This window comes from Ailuropoda melanoleuca, chromosome 2 (genome assembly GCF_002007445.2).
Source record: "Ailuropoda melanoleuca isolate Jingjing chromosome 2, ASM200744v2, whole genome shotgun sequence".
NCBI lineage: Eukaryota > Metazoa > Chordata > Mammalia > Carnivora > Ursidae > Ailuropoda > Ailuropoda melanoleuca.
This window is the reverse complement of record NC_048219.1, coordinates 87,513,346-87,541,287: the sequence shown is the minus strand read 5'-3', so window position 1 is coordinate 87,541,287 and position 27,942 is coordinate 87,513,346. Positions and strand designations below refer to the sequence as shown.

At 40.4% G+C, this 27,942-nt stretch overlaps 1 protein-coding gene and 1 long non-coding RNA gene across 5 annotated transcripts in view; one reads left to right on the top strand and one right to left on the bottom strand.

Moving 5' to 3' along the window:
* The first annotated feature begins 249 nt into the window (after positions 1-249).
* On the top strand, positions 250-16,145 carry ANP32E (acidic nuclear phosphoprotein 32 family member E). 3 transcript variants are annotated; one of them, XM_011225175.3, is made up of 7 exons: positions 250-704; positions 3,566-3,715; positions 4,318-4,440; positions 5,398-5,560; positions 7,289-7,464; positions 12,620-12,674; positions 13,771-16,145. In XM_011225175.3, the coding sequence occupies exons 1-7, from the start codon at positions 651-653 to the stop codon at positions 13,839-13,841; spliced, it is 792 nt and encodes a 263-aa protein (XP_011223477.1). In that variant the 5' UTR covers positions 250-650; the 3' UTR covers positions 13,842-16,145. The 3 variants fall into 3 exon arrangements, 2 of the variants coding, with proteins under 2 accessions (XP_011223477.1, XP_034510093.1); XR_856320.3 differs by lacking the exon at positions 7,289-7,464 and having other exon boundaries at positions 256-704; XM_034654202.1 differs by lacking the exons at positions 250-704; positions 12,620-12,674; positions 13,771-16,145 and adding an exon at positions 966-1,315 and having other exon boundaries at positions 7,289-7,629.
* A 6,749-nt stretch (positions 16,146-22,894) lies between these two features.
* LOC117796371 overlaps positions 22,895-27,942 on the bottom strand; it is a 23,128-nt gene continuing 18,080 nt past the window's right edge. For both annotated transcript variants that reach the window (XR_004620828.1, XR_004620822.1), the window contains exon 4: positions 22,895-23,028. This is a non-coding gene — a long non-coding RNA (uncharacterized LOC117796371). The remainder of the gene's footprint in view (positions 23,029-27,942) is intronic.

Sequence of the window (27,942 nt, the reverse complement as noted above, 5' to 3'; positions counted from 1 at the left end):
TCTAGGGAAAGCGCGCCAACCACACAAAGAAAAGGAGGGGGGCTACTGGGATTCAAAATCGTTTCCCCAGGACGAACACCCTTCCGGACCTATCGGAGTTAACTGCGCGCTTGGTCGTAGCCAATAGACATAGTGCTTCTGGTTCAGGTCCACCCTGAAGACTGATGGATATTTATAGGATCCAATGAAACAGTGTGATGCTGAAGAATTAACCAATACATTCGGGAGGTGGGTGGAGTGTAGGCCAGGGGGTTGGCGGTGCCGTGTCATGGAGGCTCAGTCTCAGAGCAGCCATTGAAGGGGAAGGAACTGCGGTGTGTGTGTGTGCGTGCGTGCGTGTGTGCGTGTGTGTGTGTGCGCGCTCGCGCGTGTGTGCGCGCGCGTGTGTGTGCGTGCGTGTGTGTGTGCGTGTGAGTGCGCGCGAGTGTGTGGACAAGGAGGTGGGGGCAGCCGAGTTAGAGTTCCAACTCCTTGGACTCCATTTGCTATTCTCTTCTTTCTCCCCCACACCTATCTGGAGGTGGTGGGCGATTATATTTGCTTTTCTTTTCATTCATTTCCAAATCTTTTAAAAATTAAGGGTTGGGGGTAGTGGGAAAGGCAGGAAAGGGTAAGGGAAGGGAGTAGTAGCAGAAGAGCAGGAGGAGGACATGGAGATGAAGAAGAGGATTAACCTGGAGTTAAGGAACAGAGCCCCGGAGGAGGTGAGATGACTCAGCCCCCTCCCCTTCCCCCCCAGACCTGTATTCAGAGGATCGGGTTTCTGGGGGTCCGGGTGGGTGTGTGGGGAGGGGTAATGAGCCCCCACCTGGGGTTAGGGTTGAGGGGATACTTAATTTTAAGTGTTAAATCATTAAAATCTTCTACTTAAAATGGCGAAGGGTTTAAGTTTCTAGGGGCGTTTTTGTGTGTGCCTGGGGCTTAGCCTCTTTAGGCTTTCTTCGAGTCGGGAGTCCAGGCCTAGTGGGGGCGGGAAGCGGCGTGCTGCGGACCGCTCCGCCACTTGGTTCCCTCCTCCTCCCGGGGGCCGGCGGCGTGGACGCGACCCCCCAGTCTCACTTGCCCCTGCCGCAGCCATAGTCGCCTGAGAAGTTAGTCCAACTTTTCTGCAATGCTGCCAACTTTTTTTCTTTTTTTGGGGGGGTGCCCCCGGCCTCGAGGCCCCTGGTGTTTGACGTCGCGCCGGGCGCGGGCTGGGGTCCCCGGCAGAGTCTGAGGACCGCCCGCTGCCGGCGGCGCCCACTCCCCCGGGAAGCGGCGCGCGCTGACCGCCGCCGGGCGGAATCTGGGTCAGCGGTCGGTTCCCCCGCCGCGGGTAAGTTTTGGGAGTCGTCGCGGAGACCGGAGGTGGGGAGGGGACGCGAGGCGTAATCCTCTTCGTCCCCCCGCGGTGTAACGATATTCGGCGTGTCGTGTCGTAGTGGCCGCAACTCCGAATTTGATCCCTGGAGAAGGTTTCATAAAACTCAACAACTGGGTCGTAGTAGTTTTGTGCTTTAAAGATGGATTCGGCGAAACTAAATGATGCGCTCTTGCTGCTGTCGCCTTAGTTAAAGAGACGGGTTTGGGAGGGGCCACGTGAGGCTGGTCGCGGTCAACTTTTCGGGGGTCGGACGGGAGGCGCTTCCGCCTCCTTTTCGAGGGCGCCTCCTCGACTTCCCCCAGCCCTCCCCGCCCGGGGCGGAGGCGCTGGAAACGCGGGCCGGGAGGCGACCCCTCTTTCTCTTGAGGAGTCCCCGCCCCGAGTGGGGTTTCCCGTGGGTCGGAGCGGCTGGTCGCGAGAGCGCGGCCGGTGGCCAGCGAGGAACCTCGCACTTCAGACCGCAGAGGAAAGCGTCAAGTCTTGTTATTTGCGGCCTCTGAAATAAACACTAGAAGTGGAATATAAGCGATGTAGCTGTTTTCAACAGGGGTGGGGGTCGTGCCTGCGCATATCAGGGCAGAAGATGAGTAGGGTCTGTTTGGTGGGCTGTGGCGGCGTGCAGAGTGGGAACCCAAGGTCTTTATGTAGTGTTTTTTTTTTTTTTTTTAGTCTCTGTTTCCCTGAAATTAGCAAAGGGCAGGGAGAAGGAAACAGCCGCTACTCTCATCCCAGAGAGAGCTGGGAGTTTTCTGTAGTTCGGGGGCTTCAGGAAAACAAACAAAATCAAAAACTTCCTCTCAGGAGCACACATTTAGAATGCTTTTGAGTGTCTTGGGTTGGAAAAGTAGATTTGGTCCCCCTTACCCTGTTTTGTTTACCTACCCTACCCGTAGTAATTTCCTTTCCAATTTGGGGCGGCGGGGGGGGGGCGGGTGCCAGACGTTGCCTTTTTGCAGCCTCTCCTTCCTCCCCTATGGTGTAATAACGGTCTCGTATATTTGTATGGCTCTTTACAGTTTACAAAAACACTTTTTGTGTTTGTTATTTACCTTTCTCCTTCGGACAGACTTTTAAGGTGGATTGTATTGTTCTAGAATCCAAATTAACAAACGGAGACCCAGGGCAGTGAATTTACTTACTTAAGCGAAAGAACTGGTTTTCTGACACCAAATTGTGGACCTCTCTCCTCAGCTCAGCTGGACTAGGAGTCAGAAGATTTAGAGTGGAAGCACAGCTCTGTCATACCAACTGTGTGACCCTAGCCAAATCATTCTTACCCTTTGGGCATTGGCTTCCTTACCTCTAAACAGGAGATCATATGCTTACTCTGGTCTCTAAAATAATTATGTCACAGTCCTATTCAGATAGAGAAGGTGGCATTCCTTGTTTAGTTTCTAGCCCTCAAAATTCCTCAAACATATTTTTGCATTGGGAGTAGAGATCCAGGGTTTCCTGTCTCCCTCTTAGATTAAGTCCTTTTCAGTCCACACCAGCAAGTTTTGTTCTCCAACTCTGACCTAATAGGAGGATGCAGCCTACCCCCCTTCACTTCTCTCCACCATGGGGAGAAGTCCACAAAAATGCTACCAGGGTGTTACAGAGTAATAACATTTTGTTAAGGGTGTATTGTTCTCGGTGACATTGTTTGGCCCTGCTATTAAGAACAAGTAACCTCCGAAAGCCAGCTTTCTCAGAATGAACTTTCTAACATTGCTTCATGAAGGGTAACAAGGAATTTTTGAGTTATGGTGGCATTTATCATCTGAAGATAAGAGGGTTTAAACTTGTAACGTGAGTAAAATAGTTTCCTTTCTTTTCTCTGCTGTTTTAGGGCAGCTCGCTTGAGTCCCTTCCCACTACTCTGGGCACCCCCTCACTGCATAAATATATGCCCTGATGTTGAGAATCCTTCTTATCAGGGGCAGAAGCGAGTTTCACATGAGACCTTTTTCAAAGTTTTGTTTTTTATGCATCAGTGATTTGAGCAGTCATTGAACTTCTTGGTCTAAGTTTCAATTTAAAATGTTAACTTATAATGATGACTTTAGATTGTATTTCAGTTTTTGGCGGAGGAGGAGAGAATGAAAAGGATCTGTGTAAGGGGATTGATGGTTTTAATATTCACATTTCCAGTGTGTCTTGACCTAGGTCTTTCGCTAAACAGACTGCAAAGTAAAGAATCATTCATTTTCTGTCTTACAGGTGACAGAGTTAGTCCTTGATAATTGCCTTTGTGTCAATGGGGAAATTGAAGGCCTGAATGATACTTTTAAAAAACTAGAGTTTCTGAGTATGGCTAATGTGGAACTAAGTTCACTGGCCCGGTTGCCCAGCTTAAATAAACTTCGAAAGGTAAGTTGGTAGTAAGTGTGAAATCATCATAATTTTGATGCCAAGGGCTAATATGTCTAAGTTTTGGCCAAATGAAACAACCATTCTGCCTTTTAATTAGAAGGTTCTAAATTTCTAGAGATAAGGAAATGGCTTATGTAGGATTTTAGAATCAGCTCTAATACAGCTTTTAGAAATTTAAACTTAATAATGAAATTGCTTTATGACATGAATTTGGATTTAATATCTACCACATGTTTTTCTCTGAAACATAAAATCTGTTTGTAATACATCTGGAACCAAATTTGGCTTAGAAGCTTATTATAAGGGGCTCTAATATTATTGGTGATCAGAGGTGGGAATTTGGAAATTAATAGTTTGTGGCAGTCTCTTGAAGCCAGAAAGAATGACAATTGTTTTTCTTCTTCAAATTGGTATATTTTAAAAATCTGGGGGTGCCTGGCTGGCTCAGTCAAAGAGCATGCAACTCTTGATCTCGGGGTTGTGGGTTCGAGCCCCACATGGGGTGTAGAGTTTATTTAAATAAATAAAAAACTTAAAAAAAATCGAAATTGCTCTAAGCCTTCACCATTGTTTGTTTCTCCTCCATGTTGAACATATAGTTGGAACTTAGTGACAATATAATTTCTGGAGGTTTGGAAGTCCTGGCAGAGAAATGTCCAAATCTTACCTACCTCAATCTGAGTGGAAACAAAATCAAAGATCTCAGTACAGTAGAAGCTCTGGTGAGTGGAGAGTCTCTGGACTTGCTCCTTTTTGGTTGATTTTCTGAGATTTGCTTGTGTTTTATCTTATTGATTTATATTTCACTCTTTGAAACTTCTGAGTTTCTTACATGTTTTAATCCAGATGGTTACTGCTTTCTCTTCTCTTAGAATAAAACATTCAGATGAATTTTTAAATCTGAGAAATTTATTTTATTAACTTCAGGAGTTGAATATCTGGTTTCAAGCTTCTCAGTATTTTCTTAAATTCTGTTCGCTTTCCTTCCTTCTTGATTTTTTTTTTCTAGTTATTTTATTATTTGCTTCTTTATTTCCTGGTATGAGATGAAGTAAAACTCAGAAAATTGTTGCTCTAATTTTAAAAAAGTTTGGGAGGAGGATGAAATGGTTGATAATAAGCTTGACTGGATTTAAGCTAACCACATTATTGTTGTTGCCTATTTATGCACATATTTGGTCACAAAATATATTGAGTGGCTACTATAGTGAGGCCCTAAGCCAGGTGCTGGAGATGCAGTGGTGAACAACTCAAAGTTCCTCCTCTTGTGGAGTTTACATACAGGGCTTCATTAAGAGAATTGATGGGGGGGGGGCCTGGGTGACTCAGTTGGTTGAGCTTCTGCTTTCAGCTCAGGTTATGATCCTGAGGTCCTGGGTTCGAGCCCCACGTTGTGCTCCCTGCTCGGTGGGGATCCTGCTTCCGTGCTTTTCCCACTCCCTCTTCTCCCCCCGCATCGTGCTCACTTGCTCGCTTGCTCACTCTTTCTATCAAATAAATAAAATCTTTAAAAAAAAAAAAGAGAGATAATTGGTACAATAACCCTTCATTATAAAATTTGAAAAACCCAAAAATCATTCTTTTGATTTCAAATACATGTTTTCTGGTTCATGAATTAAAAAGAAGTAACATAGTATTTAAAATCTTGAAATGTAAGTTTTAACTTTTTACTTTTCCAGCAAAATCTTAAAAATTTGAAAAGTCTTGATCTGTTTAACTGTGAGATCACAAACCTGGAAGATTACAGAGAAAGTATTTTTGAACTGCTGCAACAAATCACGTACTTAGATGGATTTGATCAGGAGGATAACGAAGCACCAGATTCCGAAGAGGAGGAGGAGGGTAACTGTCCTTAATGCTTATAAATATAGGCCCAGTCTACCTGTGCAATTTAGGTGGGGCCTGGATGTTTAGGTGTTGAAAAAAAAAAAGATGTTAGTAAGACAAGAAAAATTACAAAACCCACAGCCCTAATCCTGTATTTCTTCTTTCAGATTTCTGATAGCTTTGGGGAATTTAATGATTATTGTACTATCAAGTTCTGTGAAATTTTATATCCGTGTAAACTTGTTTAACCACCACCAAGTGAAATTGGGAACTTTTAAAATAGTACCTTTTTTTTTTTTAAAAAAAGGAATCATTCCTTGTAGTGTTACCCGTAATAGTCAAGAAATAGAAGCAATCCAAATGACCTGTCAACTGATGGATAAACAAAATGTGATATATCCATACAATGAAATATTATTCAGTCATAAGAATGAATGAAGTACTGATACATGTTATAGCATTGAAAACATTCTATGTAGTGAAAGAAGCCAGACACAAAAGGCCTCATTTTGTGTGACTCCATTTGTATGAAATGTCCAGAATAGGCAAATTCATAGAAACAGAAAGCAGAGTAGTGGTTGCCAGGGCTGGGTGAGAGGAGAATGGGGAGTGACTGTTAATGACTATGGGTTTTTTTCACGGGCGGGGGGAGGGGGGTGTGATGGAAATGTTCTAGAATTAGGTGGTGAAATTACATTATTGGATAAATGGGTGACTTAACAGTTCAGATGATGGAATGGCTGTCGTTAGTAATGGGACACTGTTACTCTTGGTTGAAAATTTTTTTTACCATAAAAAGAAATCTGATGGATATACAATGTTAGAAAATGATAGAATGATAGAGAAGCGGGTTTTGAAGTATCTACAAGGTAAAACAAACTTTAGTGCATGTAATGTTTCGATGAAAATCTATGCATTGGAAATATTTCAGTATTTTAGAAACCATATTTTGGAGCACCTGAGTGGCTCAGTTGGTTAAGCGTCTGCCTTTGGCTCAGGTCATGATCCCGGACCCGGGACTGAGTCCCACATCGGGCTCCCTGCTCAGCAGGGAGTCTTCTTCTCCCTCTGCCCTTCCTTCTGCTTGTGCTCTCTCTTGCTTGCTCTCTCTCAAATAAATAAAATCTTAAAAAAAAAATAGAAACTGTATTTCTTGGAGTCCCTGGGTAGCTCAGTTGGTTAAACATCTGCCTCAGGTCATGATCCCAGGGCCCTGGGATCGAGCCCCACATTGTCGGGCTCCCTGCTCAGTCAGGAGTCTGCTTCTCCCTCTTCCTCTGCCGGTACCCCCAGCTTATTCTTTCTCTGTCTCTCAAATAAATAAGTAAAATCTTAAAAAAAATAGAAACCATATTTCTCAAATAGTAAATATGGATGTTGTAAAAGGGAATCTTTTTTTTTTTTTAAAAGATTTATTTATTTTAGAGAGAGAGAGAGCGAGCACTAATGCACGAGCAGGGAGAGGGGCAGAGGGAGAGAGTCAAGCCAACTTCCCACTGAGTGTGGAGTCTGACTCATGACCCTGAGATCATGACCTGACTTGCAATCAAGAGTTGGATGCTTAACGGACTGAGCCCCCCAGGCGCCCCTTTAAAGGGAAATCTTAAGAAAACCACCCTGAGATACTTTCCACCTACCCATTGGCTTAAGAGTTTGAAGTGATTGGGACAAGGGCAGATAGGATCAACATACTTGCAAGAAACATTTGCTCAGCCATTTGCTCATCTTCAAATATTTTTAAAGATGGAGATGAAGATGATGAAGAGGAAGAGGAAGATGAAGCTGGTCCACCTGGAGAATATGAAGAGGAGGAGGAGGAAGAAGAGGATGACGATGAGGATGAGGATGAAGCAGGCTCAGAATTAGGAGAGGGAGAAGAGGAAGTGGGCCTCTCATACTTAATGAAAGAAGAAATCCAGGTGAATAGGCAGTTTTTATGTGCGCTGAAAATTAATTATTTAGGCATAGGGCCAAGTACTATAAATAGTGAGTTGTGTAGACATCTGACAGTTGTTCCTAACTCGGGGGTCTGAGTGTCTCTGTCTGCCTGTCATTTTTCCCACTGTCCCCCAGCTCGTACTGTATCCAGATGATCATAAACATCCGTTGATTTTACCACCCAGATACTTGCACATCCATTCTGCGTGGAGCTGCAGGGCACGCCGTGGTGGAAACATTTTACAAAAGTTTCTGAGCCTCAGCTTCTGAATTTATAAAACTAAGATTGTATCAACCTCTTAGGCTTCTTTTAAGGATTTAACAAAGTAATACATGTAAAGTATCTAATCCCTGGCACATTGTAGGCACCCAGGAAAACTTTCCTTTCCCTGATTATTTCTTGCTTACGGTTTTGTAGTAGCTTTCCAAATGGTCCCTCTGAATACAGTGTCACCATTTAGGTGTTTCCTCCGTAGTAGCCTGAATGCAAATGTAATCATATCACTAGCCTGCTGGAAACACTTTAATGTTTCCCTGTTGCCACCCAGGCATACAAGGCCCATCATTATCTAGCCCCTGCTTCCTTCTCTAGCCTCTTCTCCCTCAATACCAAATTAAATTGTCACACCGAGCTATTTCTTGCCTTTCTGCCTGTAGACACATTGTTTACTTTTATCTGAAATGACTTTCTACCCATGGTGTCTGATGAACTTTATTTCCCTTTTTGCTGAGGTAAAGATAAATGTAGTTGAGGCCTGGAAAGTGCACTGATTTTATGTACACGTTCATGGCATTTTACTTATGTATGTACTTGTGTGATTGACACTCAGATCATGCTTTGTGAACTCCTGAAAAACTCAGTTCTGGAGTTGTCTCATTATTGAAGCTTTCTCCAACTTTTTATAGATAATCACTCCTTCCTCCATTACCTTTGAATCTCGGTTAGTCTTCTGTTGCCTGTAGACACTTGCCTAAAAAATTATTTATTTGGCCACTTTTTATTAGATGGCGAACTCCTTAAGGGGAGGGTCATTCGTTTTTGTATCTCAGCATCTCATACATTGACAGGGACATAGTAAGCTCACAGGAAGTGTCAGTTGACTTGAACACATGATCTTTACCCCTGGGAATTACTGTTTCCTCCTAATGTTTTTAAATTACTGAGTTTTATTTTCATAATTCAAGTTTTTATTATTAAAAATAACATCTCTTAGACTAGAAATTGTTAGTATTCTTATGTGTTCTCAGTGACTTACATTGGTTAGATAGATAGTATCACTGATCAATGATAATTTTTTTCTGAGACCATTTTAAATACGAAACTAATGTGGAAAGAAATAGAATTTAAACTTGTTTGGGGCCTTCGTGACTTGGCAGCTGTACAATAATGGAGAATAGCACTTTAAGCATTCATAGAATCAGCCTGTTCAGTTTACATCAGCATACAGCTTGAATGTTTTTCCCCTAAGTTTTATTTATTTATTTGTTATTTTTTAATTTTTAAAAGAGTTTATTTGTTTGTCAGAGAGAGAGAGAGTGCACACACAAGCAGGGGGAGAGAGGGAGAAGCAGGCTCCCCGCTGAGCAAGGAGCCCGATGCAGGACTTGATCCCAGGACCCTGAGATCATGACCTGAACCGAAGGCAGACGCTTAACCCACTGAGCCACCCAGGCATCCCTCCCCTAAGTTTTAAGTTACTTAGTAAAATAATGGACTCATGTTATTTTGTATTTGGCTTTTTTCTTTGCAGTAATTCATTTAAGTTTAAATAGTATTAAGTAGTTTAAAAATGACTTTCGACCAACTGCAGATGTTTGTGTTTATCATTCCATTGAATATTGGGGAACATTAACTAAAAGTGATATAGTCAGAGTGCCCGGGTGGCTCAGTCGGTTAAGCGTCTGCCTTCGGCTCAAGTCATGATCCCAGGGTCCTGGGATCGAGTGCCACGTGGGGCTTCCTGCTGGGTGGGGAGTCAGCTTCTCTCTCTGTCCCTCCCCACTGCCCATGCTCTCTCTCTCTCAAAAGTGAATAAATAAAATCTCTAAAAAAAAAAAAAAAAAGATTTTCTAAAAAAAATAAATAAATAAGGGGCGCCTGGGTAGCTTAGGCGGTTAGGCATCAGCCTTCAGCTCAGGTCATGATCCCAGGTCCTGGATTGAGCCCCGCATCGGGCTCTCTGCTTGGTGGAAAGCCTGCTTCTCCCTCTCTCTCTTCCTGCTGCTCCACCTGCTCGTGCTCTCTCTGTCTCTCAAATAAATAAATAAAATCTTTCAAAATAAATAAATAAATAAATAAAATAAAAGTGACATAGTTAAGTATAGAGCAAAAATCTCTGAGATGATACCCACAATAAGTCAGTGTAATACCCAGCTAGCATGTACCAGAAGTTTTCAGACATGATCAAATGGTTTGGATCTTTACAATGTTTTAAATATTTTAAATTAGTTATGTTTTAAATTTATTTTTAGAAGGTGAGAGTCAGAAGCTTCTGAGACCATTAAGATTTAAAAAGAAAGTAGAAGGAGATAGAAATGGGATTTGAGTAGCTGTTTTTGGTTTGAGTATTATTTTTATTTCAGTTACTCTTCAGAGGTAAAAAATTAATATGTACAAAGAAGGGCTTTATGTTTGTGTAGTATATTTCTTTAAAAACAGGGATGGGGGCTTTAGAAGAATTGGGAATTGTGACCCCCGTACTTTATAGAGTACAATGAGGAATCATGTTCTTTCCCATTAGTTAGGAAAAGACCACAGTTTCTACTGAACAAGCCTCTGGTGAAAGCTGAGTTTTTATTGAGGATATTATCTAATAGATGATATTAAAGACTAAAGGCTTAGCCCATAGCTGTACTTGCCGTGAGCCAAGCTGAAGGTGCAGGCTGGTTGAGTCACCATGTTGTATACCTGAAACTAGGGTAACGTTGTGTGTCAGCTATACTTCAATTTTAAAAAAGGCTTAAAAACATGAATCAATCAGTCTAACCATATTTTGTTTAAAACAAATCCGGAGAAGCATTTAGCTTTTGAGACTTGGGCTTTTCTAAATTATCAAAGGATAAATGTGATTAGTATCTCAAGTGTTTTTTTAAAAAATCACAAATATTTAAACATCCTTATTTATCATTCTCCACAGATCTGAGATATTTAAAATGTGTCCCTTGTCTTTCTTTCTGTCTCTCTTTTTTCTTTCTTTCCTTTCCCTTCCACTCCCTTCCTTTTCCTTGTCCCCTCTCTCCTCTTACCTTCACTTCCTTTCTTTTCTTCTTTAGTTTAAAGCTTTAGGTTTTCCTGATTTCTGTTGTGGTTCCTTTTTATACTATTGGCTACCCCATTTATTCCTTCTCCTCCTTGTATCTTTTGGTGTCCTGGTATAGAATGCTTTTCCATGTTTGAATTGATTGTGTAAGATTGATTTCTGATATCAGTGTCGTACAGTTGAGTTTCTTGGGATTCCAGCTACATGCTGGGAAATCAGGTTCTGTTTAGTATTTCTAGACACAAATGGGGCTGTGGATACTGTGAAAAAGAGGGGTTGTCCAAGTTTTCCCTTAACTACCCAGCAGTTCTTTTTTTTTTTTTTTTTAAAGATTTTATTTATTTATTCGACAGAGATAGAGACAGCCAGGGAGAGAGGGAACACAAGCAGGGGGAGTGGGAGAGGAAGAAGCAGGCTCATAGCGGAAGAGCCTGATGTGGGGCTCGATCCCATAACGCCGGGATCACGCCCTGAGCCGAAGGCAGACGCTCAACCGCTGTGCCACCCAGGCGCCCCCTACCCAGCAGTTCTTGACATTTGCCAATTAAAAGTATTTTTAAGGAACAGCAAACTTTTGTGGGGTTGGAGGGGAGACCCTAGATTGGTTCCATTTTTTTTTTTTTTTCAAACATACGGTAGAGTTCAACTATTTGGAACATGGCAGTAAGTGTAAAAAGCCTCTGATTAACCAAAATATAGCAACAAAAGACATTTTCTTTGTAGGAGAGTGTTCAAGCTGTTATTCTAAACCTGTTTTCTCTTTTATATTCAGTTCTCTAATAAGCTTGCCAGTCTATTTTCTGAATCCATAGCAGATTAAAATTGAAGTAGTGAAATTGAAAAGAGAAGGCATGAAAACTAGAAAAAGATACAATTCAAAGTACAGGCTAGGGTCATTTTTAAAAGGAGAAAACCATCCTCCATATTTTGATAGGCTCTGAGGGAATTGGCAAATAGTAATTAGTGTTTTGGTCATGATCAAATGATTATGACTGATTATTCAAGAGAAAGGTTTGTTAGGGTTAGCATAAAATGATAGAAGTGCACTTTAGAGATTTATATTCCACTTGGTTAAAGTAAAAAAAAAAAAAAAGTTACGATGTTTCAAGGCTGTGTTTACATCTTGGTTATCCAGAACAGCTCCTTCCACAAAAGTTCTAGATCAAGTTTTGTGATTTTCTTGACATTGCTATTTTAATGTGTAGATTTTTAGATGTAGAAGGAATTTATAGATCTTTCTAGGTGGATACTTTCCTTTTATTGATTGGAAAACTGAGGTCCAGGGAGATTAAGTGACTTATTCAATGCATATAACTATGTTGGGGCTAGGATTCAGGTAGTTCCTATCTCATTCTATAAAATAGATTGTCGAGTTACTCTGTCCATTATAGTAACCGCTGGGCACATTTGGTTATTTAAGGTAAAATTAAATAAAATGAAAAATTCAGTTCCTCATTTGTACTGGTCACATTTTATTTTATTATTTAAAGATTTTATTTTTAAGTAATCTTTACACCCACTGTGGAGCTCAAACTCACAACCTTGAGATCAAGAGTCACGTGCTCTGCCAGCTCAGCCAGCCAGGTGCCCTTGTACTGGTCACATTTTAAATGCTCAGTAGCCACGTGTGGACAGCACAGATACAGAACATCCCCATTATTGCAGAAAGTTCTTTTAAATAGCGCTGGTCTAAAACATAACTTATTTTTATAAACTAGATTTAGTTGGGTTCTTAAAAAAGACCTATATAAGTTAGGCAGAGGTTGTCAGAATGCAGAATAACCATAGTTTTTTGCTCTTGTTGAAATGTATTACTAACAAATGGTGAAAAGTGTGTCATGGCTTTTTTTCTCAAACCGAATATTTGGTTTTCAAGGATGAAGAAGATGATGATGACTATGTTGAAGAAGGGGAAGAAGAGGAAGAAGAGGGTGAGTTACATTAGCCATAAAAAAATCCTAACATTAAAATTATAGTTATTATTTACATGCTTTAAAGAATGTCTTTATAATTCAAATTATTACTGGCCTCTGATTTGATTTTGGTAACTGAGTGCATTGAGAGGTGTACAATTTTTTTTTTTTTTTTGAGAGGGAGAAAGGAGAGAGAGAGAGAGCTCGAGTGGTAGTGGGGGTTGGCAGAAGGAGAGGGAAAGAGACTCTTAAGCAGGCTCCAGGCTTAGTGTGGAGCCCGTTGCGGGGCTTGATCTCATGACCCTGAGATCATTGAGCTGAAGGCAGATGTCTGGCTGAGCTACCGCGCCCTGTGAAACCGTTTTAAAGAGAAATTTTCTGGGACACCTGGCTGGCTCAGTCGGGTAAGCGTCTGACTTCGGCTCAGGTCATGATCCCAGGGTCCTGGGACTGAGCCCCTGCATCGGAGGCTGCGCTTAGCAGGGAGCCTGCTTCTCCCTCTCCCTCTGCCTACTGCTCTGCCTACTTGTGCTCTTTCTCTTTCTCACTCCCTCTCTCTCTAATAAATAAATAATCTTAAAAAAAAACAAAAAGAGTGATTTTCCCAGGGCATTCAATAATTTCATTAAAAAAACCACCCAGCCTATAACATTTTTTTTTCAAAACTGGTATGAAGAGATGAGATAACCTTGAGCTTAATTTATTATATTCTTAGGTCTTTTATTTTGAAGACGGTGAATGAAGCCTTATCTCTAAGAGAAGAGCAGTTGAACTCCCAGATGATGTTGTTTTCAGATTTGCTCCCTATTATGCCTTTCAAAATAAATTTAAAAATTTACTAGTGATTCTTTTAATGAGAGACCCTTAGTTCTTGATATGTACTTCATGATTTGGCCACAAGGGTGCACAGCAAGCTGTCATTATTTATGGATTTCTAAGTCTATTAAAATTGTCTGTTCAGTACACTGAAATTGAAAGAAATTCAGAGAAGAAACTTAACGTATAATTTTTTATGTCATTAAGTTTTCAATAAGATAGATTCAAAACTGTAATTTAACAAATATTCATTTGTTAAAATTTGAGTATTTTACAATTTTTTTCATTCTTCTTTCAGAAGAGGAAGGTCTTCGAGGAGAAAAAAGGAAACGAGATGCTGAAGATGATGGAGATGAAGAAGATGACTAGATCATTCTAAGTCCACAGATTCCCTAACGTTCCTGGGCGTGCAGTAGAGTGATCACATCTTCTTTGTTTCTTCGTGTACCATAGCGATCCCTACAGAAGATAACCTGTAACTTTTTATAGGAAAAGTGTGGTTTTACTATTTTTGCCTTATCATTCCAAATAAGATTTACTAGTCTGTTAATGATCATATTGTACGTAGAGAAAAAATTTTCCTTGACCCCATTGTGAAATTCCCTAGCAATTTATTTAGAATCTTCATTTTTCTCGTTCAAGCTCACTGTATTAGTTATTTTTAGCCCATAATTAAAACATGATCACTTTTACACAGGCGTAGTTGATGCATTTCATTCATAAGGTTATAAAGTTATTTATAAGTTAACTGAAATCACGGTCGGCTGGAATATGAAATGAAAATAGTCTCTTGACTGAAAAGTTGGTTATATTTTTAGAGGTGACCCAGAGATCTTTAGTTTAAAGGCAATGACCTTTTTGTTTGTTTGTTTGTTTGTGTTTTTGTTTTTGGCTAAGGGTATTTGGGTACTTTTTTGTCACATGAGTAACTTAGAAAGTAGGAGCAGAATAGCAAAGGTTCTATTCAACAATATAGTTCATGGCTTTTGTGGAGGCTTTTGAAACCTTTTAAGCCAGGTGACTAATAAGATTTTATTTTTGAAGGAAAAATGCTTATACGAAGTTCAGAGACATGCAGGTGAGCCCTTTGTTTTTCTAGCTGAAAATCACAACATGCCAGCAGTTGTTATTTTTTTTTTTTAAGTGTGCATTCTTTATTTTCCTCCCAGCAATTCCTTTATGATCACTTTCATTTCTTGTTTCACTCTCCTCCATCTCCAAAAAAAGTTGGGAAACTTCTGGCTACCCAGGGAAACCTCTATTTAGTCTTTTATGCCTCAGCCATCTTTTCAGACTGTCTCAGTTTTAAAAAAGCTAAGTGAAAGAAATGGAGTGTGTTCTGAGATAAGAATATTAGTACAGTTTTATGCAACAGATTCTGCTTGCTGTTGTTTTCCTTGGTTGACAAGATGTACAGACTGTATCAATAGGGCGAAGAAAGAAAAGCAGAGGATGCTTTCAGAAGCAGCATTGATGTTCCGCAAAAGTCAGAACACTTGCCTGTTGATAATTAATGAGACATTCAAGTCACATTTTTTGGGAAGTTAGCATCCCAAATGATTTAGATACCACACTGAAAAGTATTTCTAATTTTTCTGAGTAGAACATTTAATTATTCTTCCTATAGTTTTAAGGCATTACCAGATACAGCATTTAATTGGAATATACTGGGCAGTTGGAAAAATATTTGAAACTAAATATTAAAATTAACATTTGTTTTCAAGTGGAAATCCATTAAAAGTAGAAAAATATTTGGGATGGGTGTATTTCTTTGTATGGCTACTAAATATAATAATTGAGTAGACAAGTGCACCTCCCTTTTTGTAGCAGCGGAGGCTCCGTGTTCAAGGCAATTGGTTTTTAAATCTTGGCAAAATTTTCTTCTGCTTTGCTTTGAATATCTGTAAGTTTTTTTAAAGGTAGCATCAGGAAATTAATTGAAGTTATACTTCTATACTGGGACACATTTAAATTACTGAGCAAAGAACTACTTTTTTAGTTTCAGACGTATGACTTGGGGTTTTGAAATAAAAATTACAAAGTTATTTGTGGGTAAACTAAAAAAGTTGCACAAGTGACTGAAATAAAACTCTTGGAATAAGTTCAGTGGGGGGATTGGAATGTCCAAAAGGCTAACACTTTACTCCTTTTTTAGCAGTTGAAATGCCCTGTTTTAGTCCCTAAGAATTCTCATTGCATAGTATATGCCAGACTATAAAATACTTATTTTTAAAATGAAATCTATATATTGACTTTCTTATCAATCATCTTATTGTGCAATCGAAATTAGAGTTCTTTGGTTTGAAAACAACATTTAGAGCCTCCAAATAACTTTTTAAGACTTTATTTAGCTTTGTGGGTGGTATTTTCATGCAAATAAGTAAGGGTGGGTTTTATATTTTGTAGAAGTTTTTGGTCCTATTTTAATGCTCTTTGTATGGCAGTATGTATATAGTGTGTTAAATTTCCTCAAACTCTCCTTTAAAAACTTTGAAGTTAATACTTTTGTGCAACTGTGTTTTGAATAAAGCCATGACAGTGTTAAAAAAAATGCAGCACTCCTGATTATTCTTTTATTGTTTCTGACTGTTCCCTGTTTTTTTCCTGTGACTTCTGTAACTTAAAAGTTTTTGAAATTGAATTGCTTCAAATAAATGGAAGATTTGTTGTTAATTATTAGTTTCAGTGTATGACATTTACTTTTTTAACACCACCACTGGGGGCTTTGAAGTTCTTTTTATTTTTATTTTTGAAGAAAAGTATGGTAATTTTATTTCATAAAAATATCAAAGTAAGGCAAAATAATATAATGTTATTTTTGCCTTATTTTGAAGTTCTTTTTAAAAACAAACAGCTTGGAGGTTCTCAAACACTTGGATGTCATAGGAGGCATTACAATGTAATAATTTAACTCATCATCTGCCTTATTTTCTTTTGTCAAAGAAGCAGAAAAAATTCTGGATTTCCTTAATTTTCCTTTCAGAGTTGCAGACTGAGCCAGTGCTTTTTAATTTTTTTAAATTTAAATTCAATTAATTAACATATAATGTATTATTAGTTTCAGAAGCAGAGCTCAGCGATTCTTCAGTCGTATATAACAACCAGTGCTCATTATATCACATGCCCTCAGTGTCCATCGCCCAGTTACCTCATCCTTTCCAGCAACCTTCAGTTTGTTTCCTGTGATTAAGAGTCTCTTATGGTTTGTCTCCCTCTCTGGTTTCATCTTATTTTTTCCTCTCTTCCCTTATGATCCTCTAATCGTCTTTCTCTGATGACTTATTTCACTTAGGGTAATACCCTCTAGTTGAGTCCCCGTTGTTGCAAATGAGCCAGTACTTCTTATATTTTGGTTTGAAGTAGTAACTGTGTTACCTACAGTTGAAGTGACTTTTACCTATAGTTAACTAAAGTGATTATAAATCTGTTGTACACCAATAGTTTTTTTTTTTTTTAAGATTTTATTTATTTGACAGAGAAAGCACAAACAGGTGGAACGGGAGAGGGAGAAGCAGGGTCCCTGCTGAGCAGGGAGCTGCCGCAGGGCTCCATCCCAGGACCCTGGGATCATGACCAGAGCTGAAGGCAGATGCCTAACCGACCGAGCCGCCCAGGTGCCCCTGTAGTTTTAAAGAATGAATCCAAAGTCTTCATTTATACTGTATAGTGTTTATCTCCAGAACCCTTAGATTAATATTACAAACAATTCTTGCATGTTCACCTTGACTGAAACCCGAACCGATATTTTTTCTGCTTTTTTTTTTCAGTGAGAAGTGATTTTTAACATGTTTCATGTGTTGAGGCGCCTGGGTGGCTCAGTCAGTTAAACGTCTGCCTTGGACTCAGGTCATGATTCTGGGGTTCTGGGATCGAGCCCCTTGTCGGGCTCCCTGCTCAGTGGGGAGTCTGCTTCTCCCTCTCCCTCTGCTGTTCCCCCTGCTTGTGCGCTCGTTCTTTATCTCTGTCAAATTAAAAAAAAAAAAATCTTTAACATGTTTCATTTGCAGACAACTCTGGAATGGATCTTAGAAAGTCAAGGCACAAATATGTTAAGTAATGTTTTCGTGATTGCTTACAGTTTAATATTGAAAAGGTATTTTAATTACAGAACTCTGCTCCTTGAGAGATGGAAAATATTGAAGTACTTCTCAACTATAGAAATTGTATATTAAAATTAGTATTTTTGTGTGTATGTGTTTTACATCTTTAAAAAATTCAAAGCCTTTTTCCCCGTGGTTGAAGAAAATGGTAGAACACTAAAAGTTTTTGGTGGTGTTAGATAATGAAGAATTCTGTGAGAGACTGTGATTCAAAATACTTAAGTGTGTTTATTCCTTCTTCTGTATTTTAAAGAGAGGCTTTGGGACATGTGACATTCTCCCAGTTGCTGAAAACTTCCCCTCTGTTCCTAGTACTGGATGCAATGATACTCTGCAGCTGTTGCTTAATAATAGCATTCTGGGGCGCCTGGGTGGCATAGCGGTTAAGCGTCTGCCTTCGGCTCAGGGCGTGATCCCAGCGTTATGGGATGGAGCCCCACATCAGGCTCCCCTGCTGTGAGCCTGCTTCTTCCTCTCCCACTCCCCCTGCTTGTGTTCCCTCTCTCACTGGCTGTCTCTATCTCTGTCAAATAAATAAATAAAATCTAAAAAAAAAAAAATAGCATTCTACTACTGCATTCCTTTTTCATGTACTAATCAGCCTAAGATTTGAAAACCTGGCTTGGGTAATTGGCCCGAGGCAGCTACTTGTGTTAGTCTGTTTATCAGCCCTAACTTGAAGGAGAACAGGTTATACCACAAAATGGAAATTACAGAATGGGTTGATCTCCAGGAGCACCTTTAAAAATACTATATGTACTGGTAAAATAGTTTTATTTCATACAGATCTACAGATTTTTTGGGTGATAACGGAAGCAGGGTTACCCCATAATAGCAATTCTGATTAAGAATCAGAAGCAACTATGACTTATTCAAATTTATGTATATTTACACATAACTCAAATTTTTGCTTAAGGCATCAATTTGAACCTGGTTACTTATAAAATGGACACATCTGCATTACTGGTCAATCCTGACACAGGCCATCAATAGGCACACAACACTGGCAGAAAACAAAACAAAACAAAAAACCATTCCAGCTGTTAAGTAACTGACACTCAACGCTTCCCTATTTTCTGTGATTCTCCTATTAAATATTCAGATGGCACCATCTTGCAGAGGAAGGCCATGATCTGCCTCCACTTTATTGGATAAACTCATTCCACAGCCCCAGAATTAGCTCACGGGGGCTCCTGGGCTTCTCTGCGGGGAGGCATTTTCTCCCGGTCTTCTCTCGGCACAGAGAAGCCAGCAACAGTGTGCTCGGGGAGCTCAGTATCACTTGTATGGACAGCTGAGACTGAGGAAGGCGGCTTGGTAGAAGAACCTGTCAGTGTAATGGAAGGAACTGCAGCTGAAGCAGCTCCACTTAAGAACCACTGACAGCAGCACCAGGGAAAACTAGCATCTGCAAGGGAAGCAGCGATTACAATCACTCTACATCTCTGGCAGGGAAGTCAGTGCAAGTCCAGCACTTTTAGCTATGCGCCCCCCCTTCCATGTAGGAGAATGTTCTGAGTTAAGAACGAATCCATTTCTGCTGTGTTAAGGATTTGTTATTTGTGGGCAATGAGTGAAATTTTCTGACTAGGATTCCAAGTCGAAGGGGTCTTATTTTTACCAAGCTCTGTATAATAGGATATATGGAGGGCCATATCCTTTTTTTTAATCATTTTGACATATTTGACATTTTATCCTTTTACACTTGATTCCCCACTGCCAAGGTTCCCGGGCTGTAGCTGTAGCAGTCTGCAACGTGAAGGATTAGAACGTTAGAACTCAGCCTCAATCCATTATGCTTTTACCCCACTTCCTTCTCACGTCAAGGACTTCAGACTTAAGATAGTTTCTCTAAGGCCTTGTTTCCTTTCACACTCCTCTGGGGCTTACCAACCACATCGTTTAGGTAACCTTATCCTGGCATCACTACTTGAGATTCTTGATAGAAGGCCTGAATAAACAGAGTGAGAGATTTTACCTAAATGCTTTAAAAAATTTATTTGAGAGAGAGAGAGAAAGCACAAGCAGGGGGAGGAGCAGAGAGGGAGAAGCAGGCTCACCATTGAGCTGGGGGCCTCCGATATAGGGCTCCATCCCAGGACCCTGAGATCCTGACCCTAAGGCAGACACTCAACCACCTGAGCCACCCAGGCGCCCTAAATGCTTAAACTGAGATAAAGCGCTCTTCAGGGGTACGCCGGTTATTTATCGTAGTCCTATGGAACACCTGCCTCTTTAAGTTTTTACCTTCATTTCCCCAATCCTCAACCCCTGAGATATAGATAAACCAGTTTTTCTTTTTTTAGAGTACTATTTTTACAACAAGACGCCCTCCAGGGATTCTGGAGTGTCCAGCAGAAATCGGATTTGAACATTTTAGGGAGAGAGCAACAGGCCTTGAAATTAGAGAGCTGCCACTCTCATTATGGAGAAAAAGAAATAAAAAGCGCCGATCACTCCAGACTGTGCCCCTAATTCGATCTACGGGACGCACGCCAAAAAGTTCCGCAAAACCATATCCTTAGGTCCAAGAGGGGACTCCGGAAGCCAGCAGATTAAAAAGAGGTCAGGCCTCTGGTCGAACCGGGGCTACCCTAATTGCTCCACAAGGGCGCTTTCCGAAATGCCTTGGATTGGGCCAGAAACGCCGCAATCCCGGTCACGTGCTCTCGCCCCGCCCGCCCCTCCCACCCCCTAGATAAGCGAGGGCCGGCGCGCGCCCGCCACTTTCAGTCAGCGAACTGCGCACGCGCGGGGCGTGGCGGTGTCGCGCCTGGAGCTCGGGCGCCAACGGTCGGCGGAAAAGCGCTCTTGGTCCTTCTTCCGCTTCCTTCTTCTTCCCGAGTCCGCCCGGCCGGCGCGGATGGAACGTCGCTGGTCGGGTCCTTAGGACCGTCTTTTTCATTCATTCTTTTACGTTTTCCAATCCTCCCTTAACGATTTTCAGGGGCTTCTGTTTTCTTCCTAATTTAATTGGAAATTTGAATTATTCTTGGGCTCACATTCATGAATATTATCCAAATTAGCAAGTATAAGCGTTGATGTGTTCTGTACGTTTTCAAGATTTCTGAGGTGGAAATGCAACTGGAGCTCAGGACACTTTGCTGCTGCTTCTTTGTGCATGCTTAAGTTTGCACTCGAGTGACCGTGTTCCGTGAGCTTTGCTCCTTGTCTCTAGGAGCTAGCCAGCTATTTTGTGGTTTAACTCTTTTCATTTTCCCTGCTTAAAGCCGAAATTGCTGGATCTGAGTCTTAAAAGTTCAGTCAAGTTGGTACCTAAGGGCGAATCAATTCTGGAAAATATTACTCATAGACAAAGCACTGGAAAATGACACTTAGACCACATGTAATATGATAAAGAGGTTTAACATAGGTTGAGGTTTTCGTTTGTTTGTTTTCCTTCTCCTAAAAGGAAAGACCAGTGGGGAAGTTTTGTAAAGAGCAGCAGCTTAGGACTCGAGTTTTTTCTTCTTTTTAGGTAGGGCAACTAAACAGTTTGTTAGTGTCTCAAACTATTAAAAAACTCAAATTATAGTTNTTTTTATTTATTTATAAGACAGAGATAGAGACAGCCAGCGAGAGAGGGAACACAAGCAGGGGGAGTGGGAGAGGAAGAAGCAGGCTCACAGCAGAGGAGCCTGACATGGGGCTCGATCCCATAACGCCGGGATCACGCCCTGAGCCGAAGGCAGACGCTTAACCGCTCCGCCACCCAGGCGCCCCTCGAGTTTTTTCTTCTTTTTGGTAGGGCAACTAAACAGTTTGTTAGTGTCTCAAACTATTAAAAAACTCAAATTATAGTTTTTATTGGGATTAGTAAGTCACATTTCAGATAATATTTGTGTGTACACAATTTTTATAAAAGTATCAAAGGACACTGGGGCACCTGGCTGACTCAGTCCATAGAGCATGCGACTCTTGCTCTTGGGGTTGTGAGCCCCACGTTCGTTGTAGAAAGTACTTAAAAATAGGATCTTGCAAAAAAAAATTATAGTTGCTAATTCAATAGAAACATAAACGCATCCTTTAATTTTAAAAAAAAATATTATTTTTTTAAAGATTTTATTTATTTGACAGAGAGAGGCAGCGAGAGAGGGAACACAAGCAGGGGGAGTGGAAGAGGGAGAAGCAGCTTCCCGCTGAGCAGGGAGCCCAATGCAGGGATGGATCCCGGAACGCTGGGATCATGACCTGAGCGGAAGGCAGACCCCTAATGACTGAGCCACCCAGGCGCCCCTAAAAAATTATTTTTAAAATTCTTTTTTTTTTTAAGATTTTATTTATTTATTTGACAGAGATAGAGACAGCCAGCGAGAGAGGGAACACAAGCAGGGGAGTGGGAGAGGAAGAAGCAGGCTCATAGCTAAAAAATTATTTTTAAGTAATCTCTACACCCAAGGTGNGATCCCACAACGCCGGGACCACGCCCTGAGCCGAAGGCAGACGCTTAACCGCTGTGCCACCCAGGTGCCCCTTTTTTTTTTTTNTTAAAATTCTTTTTTTTTTTAAGATTTTATTTATTTATTTGACAGAGATAGAGACAGCCAGCGAGAGAGGGAACACAAGCAGGGGAGTGGGAGAGGAAGAAGCAGGCTCATAGCTAAAAAATTATTTTTAAGTAATCTCTACACCCAAGGTGGGGCTTGAACTCACAGCCCTATCAAGAGTCACATGCTCTGGGGCGCCTGGGTGGCACAGCTGTTAAGCGTCTGCCTTCAGCTCAGGGCGTCATCCCGGCGTTATGGAATGGAGCCCCACATCAGGCTCTTCTGCTATGAGCCTTCTTCTTCCTCTCCCGCTCCCCCGGCTTGTGTTCCCTCTTTCGCTGACTGTCTCTATCTCTATCGAATAAATAAATAAAATCTTTAAAAAAAAAAAAAAGAGAGATGGGAACATACCTGGATTTTAAGAAGCCAAGATTTTCTGTTGGGTAACAGCATTTCTCAGAAAAGGATTTTCCGTTTGACGGGGTAAATATTTAGCAGGAAGGCTCCCCCCTCCTATATTGAGAGATTGTTGTTTTCAGCATTGTTTTGATGCTGTCACAATATTCAAAAGTAGTTATTAGCAGGGAAATTTGGTAGTGAATTTTTTTTTTATAACTGGTAGAACATTGAGAAACTACTTGCATTAAGAGGCCAAAGCATCACAATGATCTCATAATAAATCTTTCCTTTTTGTATCATCTATTTTCCCTTCCACCATCATTCTATATCAGCCATGAGGTTGCTGTTGGAATTCAGGGACAATAAGAGATCGTATAATGTAGGCCATTGCATAATGATGAAATATCAATTCTGTGGTCTGTCTCTAAGGCTCTGTCCTTAATATACACTATGCTGGGATAGTTGTAAAGCTATCACTCCATGTTATATATTCATTATTTTTAGTTCACATGATTGTGATCTACTTTCAGGTTTTTATGTGTTCAGTCTTCACAAGTCAGTCACAATTACCTGGTGAAGAAAAAAAAAACAATGGAGAAGTTATGTACATAAGCTTTTTAAGGTACAGAGGTTTATAGCTATGATAAAGGCATAATATGTGGAAGAATGTTCATTTAACAAACTTCTTAAATTTTTTTAAATTTTATTTTTTTAAAGATTTTATTTGGAGAGAGAGAGAGAGCACAAGCATGGCAAGCAGCAGGCAGAGGGAGAAGCAGGCTCCTCGCTGAGCAAGGAGTCCAATATAGGGCTCCATCCCAGGACCTTGGGATCATGACCTGAGCTGAAGGCAGACACTCAACCAACCGAGCCACCCAGGTGCCCCAACAAACTTTTTTTTTAAAAGACTTTACTTTTAGGTAGTCTCTACAACCAGCATGGGGCTTGAACTCACAACCCTGAGATCAAGAGTTTCATGCTCTACCCAGTGAGCCAGCCACGTGCCTCTTAAAAAACCTTTTAATATGTTTGTTTAAGGCACTGAAGTGCAAGGAAAACAAAGGTGGTAATACACAACGCTATCCCTTGAAGAATACAGTCTAAACACAAGATTATGAGCCAAGAAAAAAATGATAGAAGGTAGGCAAATAGCGGAGTGGGCAGCTTGTGGGCAGCTTGTGCCCAGGAAGCTCAGAGGGTGCCAGAACCTCGATTTGCTCACTTCAGGGAAGATCTGATTTTGTCAATGCAGATATGAGGGATAGACTTGTGCCATGTATGAAAGCTCAGACTGCTGTCTAAACCTGGTGTCAATTTATTGGTTTTAGGGAGATTGTACATTTATGTTGACTGCAGTATTCTTGTTCAATGTTCCAGATTAGTGCTCATCTATAAAAATATAATACTATCCACGAATGTGAGCCACAGAAGTAATTTTAGATTTTCTTGTATCCATATTAAAAAAGTAAAAAGAAACAGGTAACATTAATTTTAATAATATATTGTATTTAACCCCATATAGCCAACATGTTATAATTTTTTTTTTTTTTTAGATTTTATTTATTTATTTGACAGAGATAGAGACAGCCAGCGAGAGGGGAACACAAGCAGGGGGAGTGGGAGAGGAAGAAGCAGGCTCCCAGCAGAGGAGCCTGATGTGGGGCTCGATCCCATAACGCCGGGATCACGCCCTGAGCCGAAGGCAGACGCTTAACCGTTGCGCCACCCAGGCGCCCCAACATGTTATAATTTTAACATATAATCAATATACGATTATTACTGAGATATTTCACATTATTTTTTTCATACTAAGTCTTTGAGATCTTGGGTGGATCTTAAAGCACATCTCAGTTAGGATTAGCCACATTTCAAGTACTCCTGTGGCTACGTGGAGGTCTAGGATATTTTCTTCCCAGAAAAAGGTAAGTGGGAGGCCAAGTTATAATCAGAGCGTGGAATTAGAACAGAAGGTGCTAGATGGTCTTGAGGAATATTCTGTTGGTCTGGCAGGCATGCTGACCCTACCCCAGTCCGCATTCGAGTACACCTCGTTTTAGTATTTGTTGTATTTAGCATGTCTTCCCTCAGGAGCCCAAGACTAATATGGCCAAATTCTTCTCCTGATTTTATGTAAACTGCTTTCTTCTGTTAACATACTTTGTATTCAAACACGTTTTTAAGTTTTTTTTACCTCTTTCATTAAAAAAAAATTTTTTTAAAGATGTATTTATTTATTTGAGAGAGAGTGGGCGCGCGGTGGGTGGGGAGGGGCAGAGAGAGAGAATCTTCAAGCAGAATCCCCACTGAGCTTGGGCTGGGCTGGATCCCATGACTCATGAGATCACGACCCAAGCTGAAACTAAGTGTCGGACACCCAAACTACTGGGCTACCCAGGTGCCCCATACCTCTTTTGTATTTGGTCATGTTTGAACACAGACTAGTTAATTTTTGATTTGTATATCTCTTCACCTAAGCAGTACTTTCTTTCATGGGGTTAATACTACAACTGGTTAACTTTATCCATGATGTGTTTTTAAAAAAATAAATACTTTTTTATTATAAATGTATTTTAAGAATGTAAAGTACATGGGGTGCCTGGGTGGCTTAGTCGGTTAAGCATCTGCCCTTGGCTCAGGTCATGATCTCAGGGTCCTGGGATCAGCCCCATTGTAGGCCTCCCTGCTTTGCAGGGAGTTTGCTTCCCCCTCTCCCTCTGCCCCTCCCCATGCTCATGCTCTCTCTCTCAAATCTTAAAAAAAAAAAAAAAGTAAATTACATCATATTACTAAAAATTTGGAGAATAGAGCAAAACCACCACAATACAATAATTGCTTATTATATTGCATATTTTTAGAGTTGGAATCATAGACTATAAATCAATATTCTGTTTATTTTTTCCCTTAATATAATAACACATAAAAACTTCCCCTATTATATTAGAATTTCCAATGAAATGTTTTCAAAACAAATGGAATTTCAAATAAAATAAAATTTTAATCTGTGGATATGGCATAATTTAGCCAATATTTTTTGTCTAACTGTTTATTTCTCTCTCTCTCTCTCTCTTTTGTGTGTGTGTGTGTGTGTGTGTGTATAAATAAACCTCTCGTGAACAGCTTAACACTATGGTTGCATATTTTAGGATAGTTCCTTAGAATAAAATCCAAGAAGTGGAATGTCTAGGTCGAAGGGCATTAATATTTTTGTGATTCTTTTTTTAAAAAGATTTTATTTATTTATTTCAGACAGAAGAGAGATCACAAGTAGCGGGGAGGGGCAGAGGGAGAGGGAGAAGACGACTCCCCACTGAGCAGGGAGCCTGATGCAAGGTTTGATCCTAGGACCCTGGGATCACAACCCGAGCGGAAGGTAGACGCCTAAACAACTGAGCCACCCAGCCACCCCTATTTTTATGATTCTTAATTGCCAAATTATTTTCCAAAAGGACATTTAATTAGCTATCATTAATGTTGAGAATAAAAGTTTTACTTCACTTATCCTTGTAATGGTTATCTGTCTTAAAACATTTACTTATTTAATAGGCTTATACATTCATTTATTCATTAAACATTTATTGAGTACTTATTATGCTCCAGACAATGTCCTAAGCTCTCATAACACAGCAGTGACTAAAAGACAAAAATTCCTGTCCTCCTAGATCCTCTTGGATGAAACAATCAACTAGATAAATAAAATATGTGATAAGGGATAAAAATAAGGCATGAAGGAATGTCGCTGGGGTAAGCATTTTAATTAGAGTGGCTAGTAAAGATCTCATTGAGTAAGTGACAAAATTTAAAAATATGTTTTAAATTTAAATCACAAGCCTACAGAAAACTTGCAAGTATAGAAGGAAAAGCTTTTTTTCCCCTGAGACATTTGAGAATTTCCCATGTGATGTCCCACCTCCCCAAATAGTTTAGTGTGTTTTTACTACAAAGATATTTCTCCTACCTAACCAAAATATAAGCCCCAAAATAAGACTATTAACACAGAGCTGTTAAAACTGTCTTATCTTCACACCCCGGTCAGATTTTTGCCAATTTTTTCAATGATGCCCTTTATAGAAAAAGGATCCTGTTCCGCATCAAGTTGTTGCTTTTATTTTACTTAAAAAAATTTTCCCATCACATGTTTCACCTTTCCTTGAAAGATTTTATTTATTTATTTGATAGAGAGTACAAGCAGGGGGAGCAGCAGAGGGAGAGGGAAAAAGCAGGCTCCCTATGGAGCAGGGAGCCTGAGGTGGGACTCAATCCCAGGACCCTGGGATCACAACCTGAGCCAAAGGCAGACGCCCAACTGACTGAGCCATCCAGGCAACCCAAGTTGCTGGTTTTAGTTATCACATCTCTTTAGTATCCTTCGGGCTGAAACAGTTTCTCAGTGTTTCTTCAATTCTTGTGACCTTGATACCTTTGAAAATTCCAGGCCACTTCTTTTGTAGAATATCCCCTAATTTAGGTTTGTCTGTGTTTCCTCAGGATTAGGCTTAGGGTTGTTCAATTTTGGCGGGACTATGACAGAAACAATGCTGTGACCTTATTACGCCTTAGCAGGCTGCACATCCTTTCTGCTTGTTCCATGACTGATAATGTTTGCTTTGATCGCTTGGTTTGGATGGTATCTTTTAAGCTTGCCCACTGTAAAGTTCTTCTTCTCTTTGTAATTAAGTGTTTTGTGGAAAGAAACTTGATCACACTCCTCATCAAACTTCCAGTTTGTTTATATGTATATGAGCTCCGTTTCCTATTTTAGTCAGTGAGTGAGTGTCATTATTTTGGTGTTTAAAGTTTTCTTAGATTTTCCCATTGGAACCCCTTCAAGCTTAGCTTCTGTGTCCTTTTGACAGGTCCCCATCATTCTTTGAGCACTTCCTTGTTTTCTGACACACCAGTATGTTCCAGGCTTATCTTGTACTTTCCTGGCCCAGCCCTGGAATCTGCCATTTCTCCGAGGAGCCCTTGAGAATGCTATTTGGAGGTCACACTCTGGGTGCTAGGTGTGCTCATTGCTATTGGGATTGAATGGAGTTGCTTCTCCCAGTCCCTTTTAATGGACAGAGAATATATGTGTGTATATATTTACATATATATGTAAATACATAAGTAAATTTACGTGTATATATGTAAATATACACACAATATACACATAATTATATCTGTATTTATGTCTATATATCTATATTGAAAACCACAAATTCACTCCAATTTCAGTCTAACACCTCAGGGTTCATTCTAGTTTTACCCTTCCCATCTCTGTGCCTCTATAATCTGACAGTGAGAAATTAGCTCCCTTTATCCTCAATTATTTACTTATTTGATCAAACCCGCTGTATATTATCAGTCTCTTCCTCTGCTGCCACACCATTCCCCGCCTCAATGCCTTTCGGACCTCATTCAGCATGCCCCCGCCTCGCTCAGGTCTGATGTGCCAGGCCTGCTGGGCCACCCCTCTGCAAGGGGGCCCTCCTTATCCTTCTT

Coding starts and splice junctions, on each gene's coding strand:
- ANP32E (XM_011225175.3), top strand. CDS start 651: ATGGAGATGAAGAAGAGGATTAACCTGGAGTTAAGGAACAGAGCCCCG. Junction 3,716..4,317: donor GCTTAAATAAACTTCGAAAG/GTAAGTTGGTAG, acceptor TTGAACATATAG/TTGGAACTTAGTGACAATAT. Junction 5,561..7,288: donor TTCCGAAGAGGAGGAGGAGG/GTAACTGTCCTT, acceptor ATATTTTTAAAG/ATGGAGATGAAGATGATGAA.